The following is a 12,978-nucleotide window of genomic DNA, read 5'->3' on the forward strand; positions in this document are numbered from 1 at the left end:
CCAAGTGAGTGCTCTTTACGCGCCAGCCTGAACAGTGAGTGCCAAGACGAGTGTTATAAAGCAGTGACACACCGTGAGAAAAAGACCGAGATGGCTCCAATGAACAGAGTGTGAAAGCACCAGCAACTTTATTAAAAAGGGAATGTCACCGGTGGGTGGGAAGGAGAAGAGGGAGGGGAAGAAGCGCCCTCGGAAAAAAAGACGATCCCTCCTGTGGTGCCGTTCATTTTTTTTAAAAAAAAAGTCAACCGTGTTTCAGTCAAAAGCGTCGCTACGAAGGCTAACAGACAATTTCGTGGAGGAGGTCAGGCCGTCCATCTAACTCAAGGGTTCCTAAACTATGGGTCGCGATCCCCATTGGGGGTCACAGGATGAGAAACTGGGGTTGCAAGCTCAGAGGTAACAATGGCTGTGGAGCAGAGACTCAGGTTCGACAGTCCCGGGATCGCATGCAAGGCCCTTTTAAGCGTGCGGGATTTTTTTCTATGCCTGTGGGTGCGGCCTAATCCAATGAGCCCTGAGGCCTGATCACTGACACCATCAGAGCCTGCAAAACAGTAGGTGTCTTGGTTGTTTTTTTTGGGGGGGGTGCCTGTCGCCCTGCAGTTTGAAACTACAAACCGTTCAACAACTCTTCTCCCGATCCCCTCAATTTTCACTCTGGGGGGGGGGGGGTCACACCAAGTGTGAAATGTTACAATGGGGTCACGATAGAAAACATTTTGGGAAGCAGTGATCTAATTGGTTCCTTCCTGGCCAGGAGACTTTGCTATAAGCAGCCAGCATGGAAAGAACAGGAGCTTTCCTGCTCTTAAAAGTTGAACTCAAGACTCGAGGAAAGGAATTCAGAACCAGCAAGGTCTCAGGCCCACGTGCAAAAACTTTAGCCCACTGCATGGGCTGTCAATCAGTAATATCGCTTTACTGTTACAGCTGAGCACGGAAGCTGGGACTGCACAGACTTAATGTCCAGCACCAAGATTTGGAACACACGAACACTCTCAAAACATGCACCTGTAAATATACTGGCTGCATTCTTCCAGTCACACAGCGTGTCTGCTAGGGAATTGGAAAATAAGACACATGCTTGCTAAACCGTTCAGTGAGTGCTGGAGACAAACAGATCAAGGATGTCCCAGTTTGACCCTTGCTTTGTGTTAACCTAGCTGAGCTCAGGAGAGGCCCTACAAGCAGCTATGAGAGCAGATGAGTCATTGTCAAACTCTCCTCCAGATCAGTGGTTCTCAAACTTTTTAAGGACCTCTTGTTAAATGCATTAGTAATCACAGAGCCTCTGTCCTCAATCTAAAGTATACTATAGACCAAATATGAATGCAAAATAGGCAAAGAAAAGCGCCCTGGGCAAACTTGTACTTTGCTGTCTTTTCAGTTTACTTAAATATTATATTAAAAAAAACCTCCTGTCTCAAAGGGGGCTGAACTCACATGGCGCCCACCAGTAGCCTCGGTAACTGATGGTCTACCTGGCGACCTTTGTACCACTCTCAGCGTTCCCCGAGCTGAGACAGCCAGCCCACTCTGCAATATGCAGTGGGATGGCTGCAGCCCACACCTGCCTGTCACCAAGCCCCCGCTCATTCGTTCACTCTTGACCACGAAGCCTCGCTGCCCACGCTACCTAGGTGATCAACCGGATGCAAGGCCGGCCCTGCCTGACCAGCACTACTCATCCAACATCGTGGACCCTGTGGAAAGTCTCCATGGACCCCTGTTTGAGAACTGCTGCTCTAATTGCTGTCATGTCCATAATCCCCATCCAGATCTATCTTTACATGAATTGCCACAATTAAGAGGGAAGGGGTTAAGAGGAAGAAGAAAAGGATAAAACAGGTCATTCAGCAGAGTTTAATGCATATCCTTAGAAACTGTCAATTGCCAGTTTAATATTCACAAGCACTTTTCTGGGAACCTTTCCTGGAATGATTACTTCCAATATAAAACACACCGTTACTTACAAAACAAAAGCAGTAATTAACAGCATAAGTGGAAAAACCGTAGGCCTGCACTTGGAAGGAATATATAACACGTGATGTGTCTCATCTTGAGACTCCCATATTTACAGCAGCTTTTGGTTAAAGTGGTTACCAGACATTATAAAAGAGAAACAAGTACCTTTTCTGTAACTGGGAAGAGTAGAAGAATTGAACAGACAGGTCTTGGCACCAAACTCAGGAGCTCCGGATCCATTCCAAAAACGTCACCAAATTGCCAGCTCGGCAGCAATCCCAGTTGTTGCATGAACTAGTGGAAAAACACCTCAAGTCAATTCAACAGGTAATCTCTTCTTTACGTATTCATCACACACACAATCAAATTCACTGAATAGACTGAAACCCGCAGGGAGCAGAATTAGACAAACATCCTGTTATTGCACTGGAAAACAAAGACTCTCATACAGTGCCACTGAAGACCCCTGGCATTCCAACAAGCAAAAGTAAAGACCTGCATTTATATGGCGCTTTTATGAACGCCGGTCCCTAAGCGCTTCACAGCCACTGAAGTACTTTGAAGTGTAGTCATTGCTATTTAGGAAAAGCAGCAGCCAATTTGCACACAGTAAGCTTCCACAAACCTCAACGGGATGGTGACCAGATAATCTGTTTTTGCAAAGTTGATAGAGGGGCAAACATTGGTCAAGGCACCCAGGATAACTCCCTCGCTCTTCTTCAAAAACGTGACGTGAAGTCTTTTACACCCACCCAAGAGTGCAGATAATGCCCCGGTTTGACATCCCATCTGAAAGACGGCACCTCCGACAGTGCAGCACTCTCTCGGTCCTTCACTGAGCGCGTCAGCCTAGATTTTGTGCTAAAATCTCTGTAGTGGAATCCATAGGCCTGAATTTTTCAAGTGGCAGGCGGGCTTTGGTCACGGAGCCGATCGGCACCTGTGATCAGCTCCGCATCGCCATTTTAAGCGGGTGGGCCAATTAAGGCCCGCCCAGTGTAAGATGCAAACAGTAGCCATCAGCGCTGCCTGTGCGGGCAGGGGGGGTGGTGGAGGAGAGAAGGAGGGAGAGTCAGGGCCAGTGCTCTTCCGCGCATGCGTGCTTCAATCCCCCCGAGGCACGAAAGGTTTAGAAATTTATTAAAACATGTCCGCTCGTGTGACCGTTTGTCACACGAAATGGGACGTGTTTTTATATTTATGAAATTTTATTTATTTAATAAAAGCTTTGGGAAACCTCATCCCGCTCGTGGACGAGGTTTTACTAAATTACACGAAGGCCGCTTGGCCCTTTCGCCTGCCCGGCAACCTTAAGGTTGAATGGGCTGCGTTTACAATAACCTCCATTAGGATCCTTAATGGCCTTGATAGGCTGTTTAAATATCGGCGGGGGCGCGCAGCCGACTCCGGCTCGCGCCCACTGAGTGAAACATTGCAACTCAGCGCAATGCCATTGGACCCCCCCCTCCCCACCGCACACCCCCCCCCCCCCCCCCCCCCCCCCCCCCCCCCCCGCCACATTCCAACTGGAAAATCCTGCCCGTAGTCTTCTGACTCAAGAGGTGAGGGTGATACCGCCTGAGCTACGGATAGCATCTTATTATTTCTCAGACGTTTGTCCGACACTGCCCAGGCCACATCCCCCAAACGGACAAGTAATGATACTTCCTTTCTAAAAAAAGTCACCATCAATCTCCTGCCATTTATAGCCTAAGGTAATATAACCAATCATTACTTATCTTTGGTTCCAGCGTTCCCTCATTTTAAACTACAGACAAAATTGTTCAAAAGGAAGCACTTCTGCCAATATTTTTTGTGATTGGTGCTGAAGGAATATTTCTTTTAAGCAACCCGGCCTTATTCTCTCGTCTCTTTCAGTGCCTTTGGCAAAAACCTCTTTGCAGTTAACGCGATTACACCTCACCTAGGCACGAAGCCCTTATGCTATCACAGGCTAACATCGCCACCTAGTGTGAAAGAAGAGCTGTCTTATTCCCTTCATAAAAGAAGCATTTGAGATGCTGACTGCATGACTACACAATTTTTAATTTGCGATAAAAACACAATTTTTTTAAAAAAAAATGTGTTTAAGGGACGTGGGCATCGCTGGCTAGGCCAGCATTTATTGCCCATCCTCTAGTTGCCCTTGTTCAGAGGGCATGTGAAGAGTCAACCACACTGCTGAGGGCCCGGAGTCACACACAGACCGGAGCAGGTAAGGACGGCAGATTGCCTTCCCTAAAGGGCATTAGTGAACCAGATGGGTTTTTACGACAATGGTTTCATAGTCATCATTCGGATTTTATCGAATTCAAATTCTACCAACTGCTGTGGCGGAATTTGAACCCAGGTCCCCTCAGCATTACCCTGGTATCTGGATTACTAGTCCAGTGACAATACCACTGTGCCACCGCCTTCATTGGTATCCATTTTAAAACAATGACCCATAACTTCCAGGCTTCAGGGTGTCATTAGTGGTGGTGGAAAGGGTTCCCCAAAGATGCACTGGGGAACACCCTGAGCCTCCCACCTCACCCCCCCTCAGAAGTCCCAAGGTAAGGATTGCACAGCAATTGCCCAAGAAGTTCAAACTTCTGTTGGGCTATTGCCATGCAATCAGAGCCATTCAACAATTGCAAACTTTGGTCAGTTCCAGCTGTGTTGCAGTAATAGCTACCCAGGGGAAGTTAGAAGAATTAAAACCACTTCTAAGTCTTGGGTAACCCCCTGACTCCCTGACACCACAAGGGGCTCTCCTCAATCTCCCCCCAAACACCCCATGGGACTCTTCCCATACCCCACCCGATCCCCGATAGGAGCCCCCCAAACCCCAATAGGGCCCCCCTCCGACCACCCAATCCCACCCCCCGACCAAAACCCTTACTGACCACCAGAACCCCTCCCCTCCCCCCACCACCCCAACTGGCAACACCCCATTGACAACCTGACACTGCCCTGACCACATCCCCCAAACGGACATCCCCCACCCCCCCTGACCATCCCTCCCCATGAATAACTCCCCCAGACTGACCACCCTCCCCACCACTGACCACCTGACCCCCCCACCTCCCGCTCCCCCAACCAACAACCCCCCCCACCATTGTCCACACAACCCCTCCCAACTGCCAGACCAAGCCCCCACCCGACTGACCCCCTCACCGAACACCTGACCAATTCAGATTACTGCCGCAATGTGTCTCTCTTCTCCACCCACCCCCCCCCCCCAAAAACAATTCTACCTACTTATCTTACAAACCTTCTCCCTGGCTTCTGAAAGTGATTGGACCTTGAAACTTCCCTGCTTTACAGCAGCAAAAGGGGTGTGGCTACCTTACCTCCAACTTTGCAGCCCTCAACTGAAGGCCTCGGGAGCGCACTGCCCTACACAATATTCGCCCAGCCAGAGTTTGAAGGTCAGGCGAGAAAGGATCTGCTGAATATCGAGGCATAAAAAACAGGAACGGAGTGACAAACCGATTCCGACTGACATTCCGTGGAAGTTCAGGCCCCAATGTATTTCTCTCCTACTGATTTTTGAAAATTGTTTAGATCTCAGTCTCTGGTGGTCAATGAAAAAGATGGAAATCCAGGAATTCTCAACCCTATCAATGCCAATTAACATCTAGAACAGGAAGGCAATTTTGAAAGGATTATACAACTACTGTGGGTCTGCAATCCCAACCAATTTGACGGAGTTTTCAAAAGGAATATAGGTAATTTAAAATCTCAGACTTCATTCTAAGCTCTCCAAATATAATCTTATTCAACGCAGGATAAATAGATCAAAAACATGTTTCCTAGTAGATAATAAATACACTGCAGTCAGTTAAAAAATGAGTCAACTGTTTTCTTTCCTTCCCCCCCCTTCTCTAAAGTCAGCCCACCACAAAAAGACTGGAGTTCAAAGTTGAAAGGAACGATTTTTTTTCAAAAAGCATTGAACCCATTCTACAAGGTCGCAATCTACAAAGGAACTATAATGGTCCATTGACTCGATTCAACTACTTGTCTCCACGCTCCCCCACAAAATTACAGACTCCATCATGTGCACAACCATATCACAAGTCCCAATGTACTGTCAACTGTTAAGACTTATTAATATGTATGGTTTCTTCTCCTGAATAAAAGTTTAACACTGAGGATTAATGGAAAAAGCCAAGCTGAAGTCAACTGATTCCCACTCAGTCAGGCCAGAACAGTCTCCTCTATCCCCAGTGAGGTTTACAGCACATTAGTTAGATAGACATTTTCTCAAAGTATAAAGAAAATGATTGTGTGATGTAAATCGATGGGTTCTAACAATTTGAATAGGATTCTCATCAGCAACTCAACTTAACGAAGAACCATAGCCAAAAATCAAACGAACTTAATAGTATTTTATGTACAGCGGGATTCAGGGAGCATAAAGATGGATTAAATCTTCTCCTGTATCTTTTTCAGACCACATTGAGAGTCAGGAATTTGCTGAGTCGAAAACATCTCAGGCGAGGGTTCTCCATATACACTTGACCCGATGTGCTACATTCACAGGAATGTGCTGAGTTTACAGACCTTGCAGAAAGCCACAGACTCGGGGGAATTTGTTGCAAATTAATATTCCCATTCTTTTCTGCTATCAGCTGGGAAATCATTGTGCTTTTCGTATGATTTTCAGGATTTCAGGGTTTTTTTTTTCTTTCGCAGAAAGGGTTTGTGATACAGTCGCGGTTTAAGATTTTTTTAAAAATAAAAAAAACAACGGTTTTAAAAGCAGCAGGCTGTGGCCCTGATGTAGAAGGGAGTTTCAGATGTAAGCAGGCCAAGAGCGAGAGAGGTGATTGTCAATCACCTGGGCCTAGCTTTTTTTTTTTATTCATTGGATGTGGGCATCGCTGGCTAGGCCAGCATTTATTGCCCATCCTGAAATGCCCTTGTTCATCCTGAAATGCCCTTGTTCAGAGGGCATTGCCCATTTAATGCCCATCCTGAACTGCCCTTGTTCAGAGGGCATTGCCCATTTAATGCCCATCCTGAACTGCCCTTGTTCAGAGGGCATTGCCCATTTATTGCCCATCCTGAATTGCCCTTGTTCAGAGGGCATTTAAGAGTTAACCACATTGTTGTGGGTCTGGAGTCACATGTAGGCCAGACCAGGTAAGTTCGGCAGATTTCCTTCCCTAAAAGGACATTAGTGAACCAGATGGGTTTTTACAACAATTGACAACGGTTTCATGATGACCATTAGATTTTTAATTCCAGATTTTTTTTTTTTTGAGCTCCTGTGGCAGGATTCGAACCCAGGTCCCCAGAGTGTTACCTGGGGTTGCTGGATTACTAATCCAGAGACAATACCACTACGCCATTGCCTTGCCCCCCACCCCCGTTTCTGCTATGGGCATGGCTGGCAATTCCAGCAGACCTTGTTGCCATTTTGAGAAGTTCTCCCCCACCCAACATTTCCAGGCCCATTACTCCACTTTTTTTTTTAAAACTCGTTTCCATGATGCAAGCATCACTGGCTAGGCCAGCATTTATTTTCGATCGCTATTTACCCTTGAGAAGGTGGTAGCGAGCTGCCTTCTTGAACTGCTGCAGTCCATGTGGTGTAGATACACTCAGGGTACTGTTAGGGAGGGAGTTCCAGGATATTAACCCAGTGACAGTGAAGGGACAGCGAGATATTTCCAAGTCAGGATGGTGACTGGCTTGGAGGGGAACCTGCAGGTGGTGATGTCCCCATGTATCTGCTGCCCTTCTTCCTCTAGATGGTAGCAGTCATGGGTTTGGAAGGTGTTGCCTAATGAACCTTGGTACGCACTGCTGCCACTGTTCGTTGGTGATGGAGGGAGTGAATGTTTGTGGAAGGGGTGCCAATCAAGCCAGCTGCTTTGTCTTGGATGGTGTCAAGCTCGTGTTGTTGGAACTGCACTAATCCAGGCAAGTGGGGAATGTTCCATTACACTCCTGACTAGTGCCTTGTAGATGCTGGACAGGCTTTGGGGAGTTAAGAGGTAAGTTACTCGTTGCAGGATTCCTAGCCTCTGACCTGCTCTTGTAGTGTCAGTATATATATGGCTAGTCCAGTTCAGTTTCTGGTCAATGGAACCCCGAGGATGTTGATAGTGGGGGAGTCAGTGAAGGTAAAGACCTTTGATGTCAAGGGCGATGGCTAGATTCTCTCTTGTTGGAGATGGTCATTGCCTGGCACTTGTGTGGCATGAATGTTACTTGTCATTTGTCAGTCCAAGCCTTGGAATTGTCCAGGTCTTGCTGCATTTGGACATGGACTGCTTTGGTATCTGAGGAATCGTGAACGGTGCTGATCATTGTGCAATCATCAGCAAACATCCCCACTTCTGATCTTATGATGGAAGGAAGGTCATTGATGAAGCAGCTGAAGGTGGTCGGGCCTAGGACCCTACCCTGAGGAACTCCTGCAGTGATGTCCTGGAACTTAGATGATTGACTTCCAACAACCACAACCATCTCCCTTTGTGCTCAGTATGACTCTAACCAGCAGACAGTTTCCCCCCACCCCCACCTATTCCCATTGACTCCAGTTTTGCTAGGGCTCCTTGACGCCACACTCGGTTAAATACGACCTTGGTGTAAGGGGCAGTCACTCTCACCTCACCTCTGGAGTCAAACTCTTCTGTTCATCTTTGAACCCAGTTTAATGTTTAGAGCGTCCACGAGGCATGCAAAGAGGGGCATTAGTAGAAATGCCCAATGGCGATTAATTCAGCCTCGGGCTGTGGTCAGTTTTGTGGAGCTTGGAGCATGCGAACGGCACGACGTTTCTAAAACCAGCGCAAAAGAGCTCTGAAACCAGAAACGTTAGCCAGAATTTTATGCCCTGTGGGCGGGTGTGCACCCGATGCGTCCAGCCGCAAAATAACGCGAGATGACATCAGGTGAGTGTGCCAATTTCATTCTCACTCAGTGGGTGTGCACAGCAGTTGGACGTGCGCCCGCCAACAATTAAGCTCATTAAGAAGGCAACTGAAAGCGGTTTTTCGTGGCCCGCCCACTTTTACAGTTGGCGGACGGGCCAATCGGCCTTTGCGTTTTTGCTCAAACCTTGATCCAGGGCAGGATGAAATCTCTATGGGGAGGTGAGAGATATCTGGGGTTTTTTTTTTGAAAATGGGGTATGCTTTCAGGTGCTTGATTGTGCAGCAAGGGCATATTTTACAACATTGTCGTTGCTTTGTTTATTCTGTGGCGGTCCACAGCTCCCCGAGGCAGCTGGCTGCCTTCAGGGAGCTCAGTGGAAGCGCTCACCAGCACCCACGGCAACATCGGCACCCACCCTCTTCCCGCCCCCACCTCCAGTGCCGAGGGTTTTTCAGCCCGCATTTCATCCTGGCTGGCTGTTAATTGGCCAGCCAGCATGACATCGTGGTCAGGGACCGATCGTGGTCGGAGGCCCTTTTCCTGTCTGCTCCTGGGCCTGCCGATCACGCACGGCTGATGAGCAAGAAATTCAGGCCGTTAAATGTAACTTGCACTTAAAATTCCTGCAATATTTGGCTGTAGTTATGGTGATAATGGGAGGGGGCGGGAGAGAAGGGTGGGAGAAAATTACACTGACAAAACCAGCACAAATCGAGTGGACACTCCAAGCACCTATCTCAGATAGCCAACCAACAATCATGACCATTGCCACAAGGATGAATCTATTCAAGCCGGTACAGCATGAAGTGGTTCCTGAGAATACACTCTTGGAAGAGGTGGTAGTCCGTTTGATTGAGAGGCTTTTGGATGAATCCCTGGGTGGGGCGGAGCAGGACAGGTACCAACACCAAAAAGGATTAAGTTAGCATCTGGAAGGTTTATTATTTATTTCTCTCCATTGCTTGGAGGGGGGAAATGGTAGCATAGCAGTAACGGCACTCCACTGGTAATCCAGAGACAAAGGCTAATCCCTCTGGGACATGGGTTAAAAATCACACCAAGACAGCTGGTGGAATTTAAATTCTATTAGTAAATCTGGAACATAAAGCTGGTCTCAGTAAGGGTGACCATAACTCTCAATTGTTGAAAAAACCCCAACTGGTTCACTAATGTCCTTTCGAGAGGGAAATCTACCTTTCTTACCCTGTCTGGCCTACGTGTGACTCCAGCAATGCAGTCGACTCTTAACTACGCTCTGAAATGGCTGAGCAAACCACCCAGTTTAAGGGCAATTAGGGATGGGCAACAAGTGCTGCCCTTGCCAATGACACCCACATCCCATGAAAGAATTAAAAAAAGAGATTGACTGAAATAATTTAAACTGTTATAACAGTTGCTCTGTAGTTTCAGTTGTTGTCTGTAAAATGAAGCAGGCAACTATTCATATCTAACCTTGTTTTACTAAATGTTCCGAAGAGTCATATTCGACTAGAAACGTTAACTCAGTGTGTCTCTCCACAGGTGCTGCCAGATCTGCTGAGTATTTCCAGCACTTTCTGTTCTTACTATATGTTTGTCAGATTGCCTTTCAAGGTGGTTTGGAGGCGTGTCTGTGAATCTTGTGCAGACTTTTGAAGGACAGGAGAGAGGCGGAAAGAGTCCAAGAATGCAAGGGTAGATTGAAGGCTCTACCACCTTTGGTAGAGAGCAGGGGGTGTCATGGGAGAACTAGCAGTAGAAGTAACATGCAATAAACCAGCATTAAAAAGCAGAGCAGGAACAGTGGCATTTAGGATAGCAGAAGATGAAGCAAGGCAATGGAAGTATCGAAGTTGAGCTATAGATATCCAGGTGGTTTAGACAGGCAATTGGCAGAGTCAGTGCAAGGGAGGAGTAGAGCTGCGGAGTTACAAATGAATTGGAGTTTGTGTTGCGTAGAACTAGAGGGACAGCCAAAGAAATCATTTTTAGAAACCAGGCCCTGAAGTAGCAAAGGATGAATGAGGATTTCAGTGGTGAAAGGCAACAGGGCACAGTTGGAAGTAAACTATCTAGATTATGGGTTAAGTATGGGGCTTGGAGCTCATTCATGGTCAAGGCAGCAGCAAAACTACACAACATCAAGTTCACTCAGCGAGTAGCTGAAGAGCAAATGCTCTCTGCTCTTCCAGGTATTCATGTCAAGAAATGCTGTCTCATTCAGGATTTCGATGTCAGATAGACAGCTGGACACCACGCTGACACGTTAGAATTAAGACTATTTTGCAGAGAGATGCTTTCAGCAAACATGTATCCCTAAATCTCTGATATTTGCGTAGGGCACAAGATGAGGATAGGAAGAAGCCAAGCCCAAGTTGAACGAAAGAAGTCATACTCAGTGCACTGCCACGCTTGGCAGGAGGGTGTATTACTATATGTTTACATAAGCAGTTCCCATTATAAATAGGATGCAGGAATTTACAATGGAAATTTAAATATAAGGACAGAAGGAGTAACTTTAAAATGGGGAATTACTTATTGAATTATTCCCAGCTGAAGACCACATTTAATCTTGACTCCATATGTGCAATTGCCAAAGTGGATTTATTAGTATAATTAAATCAATTAATATGAAGCAAAACAAATAGGGTAAATGTAAATAATGCACTGGAATGCCAAAACATTCAGAAAAGATGTTTTGAATTGGCAACATCCTTAGCGGCAGGGGGTCATGATAGAGATTACTGAGGTGGTTCATCACAGAAAATCTGAACAAATTCAACATTAGAGGGTACAGATGGTTAGGATACCAATGGCAAAAAGATGGAGAGGGCGACTTTACATGGCTAGAATAACTTGTAAGTGAGGGGAGGTTCACAGGGAGATCTCTGGGAAGGTAGAAAATAAAATACATTTAAAGTATTAACAGGAAAAGACCAGAAGAGAAAGCTCAAGTCAAGGGAACTTCAAGGTGAAATTTCAACCTTGAAATTGAACTTTTTGTGCATTATTTTCTGTAGCTTAAGGAGCAGGTCAATTCCATTCTGATTCTCCTGTTTCCCTCTCCCAATCTAATGATAGGAGTTTTGGCAAGAGCTGATTGTCAGAGTACTCAATATACGCTGATCCTGTCAACATTCATCATTGTGGGACCAATCATTATCAATTGCTAAACTTGCATAGCATTAGTCAAATTATAAATTTTGGGGGGATTTAAAAAGAAATGCAAAAAAATTGCAGCACAAGAAACACTGAAAGCAGAAAATGCAACTGTAGATTAAAGTAGGCTTCCTCCAAAGATCTGCAAGACAAAACTGCCCAGATACTGCGCTATGGCTTCCCTCTAGAGATCAGCAACATTCCAATAATAAAAATAATGCCGTACAGTGAAGGTTCACTAGGTTGGTCCCTGGTATGAGGGGGCTGTCCTATGATGAGAGGCTGAGTAAATTCAACCTGTATTCTCTGGAGTTCAGAAGAATGACAGGCAATCTCTGAAACCTACAAATTGCTGAAGGGGCTTGATAGGTGGACACAGAGGTCATTTCCGCTGGTCAGGGAATCTAAAACACGGGGGCACAGTCTCAAGATAAGGGCTAATCATTCAGGACTGAGGTGAGGATAAAATGCTTCATTCAGAGGGTTGTGACTCTTTGAAATTCTCTACTTCAGAAGGTGGTGGATGCTCCATCATTGAATAGATTTAAGGCAGGGTTAGACAGATTTTTGATCGGAGCAAGCTCAAATGGCAGTATGGTATATTCCTGCTCCTATTTCTTGCACTCTTGTTCCAGTTAGTAGTTGAGCCACATAGTCCCAGATTTGAATTAGGGGCTGCATTGGGTTAGCTGATCTCACCAAGTGGAAGCAATAGGGTCACAACAATTGACTTCAAAGTCTCTGGGTGAAGGAACATAAAATTCCCACTCCTGAGTGCTTTCCAGGGATGCATGCCAGATATATGTGTGTGTGGGGGTGTGTGTGTGTGTGTGTGTGTGTGGAGACCAGGGGACAAACTGTATTTCCTTCTCCTGTGGCAAATAGTCTGCCAACGATCACTGTCAAGGTTCACGTATGATCATTGATCACGTGAATGTCAAACCTGAAGTGATTGGCACAAAGCACAACTCAAGAAGGAGTCAGTGTCATTAGGAG

At 46.3% G+C, this 12,978-nt stretch overlaps 1 protein-coding gene across 2 annotated transcripts in view; it reads right to left on the minus strand.

The window, feature by feature from the left end:
* uchl3 (ubiquitin carboxyl-terminal esterase L3 (ubiquitin thiolesterase)) overlaps nucleotides 1-12,978 on the minus strand; it is a 66,262-nt gene that overhangs the window by 49,740 nt on the left and 3,544 nt on the right. For both annotated transcript variants that reach the window (XM_041199988.1, XM_041199989.1), the window contains exon 3: nucleotides 2,134-2,262. In XM_041199988.1, the coding sequence (XP_041055922.1) occupies nucleotides 2,134-2,262 (129 nt within the window). The remainder of the gene's footprint in view (nucleotides 1-2,133; nucleotides 2,263-12,978) is intronic.

Source organism: Carcharodon carcharias, chromosome 11 (assembly GCF_017639515.1).
Source record: "Carcharodon carcharias isolate sCarCar2 chromosome 11, sCarCar2.pri, whole genome shotgun sequence".
NCBI lineage: Eukaryota > Metazoa > Chordata > Chondrichthyes > Lamniformes > Lamnidae > Carcharodon > Carcharodon carcharias.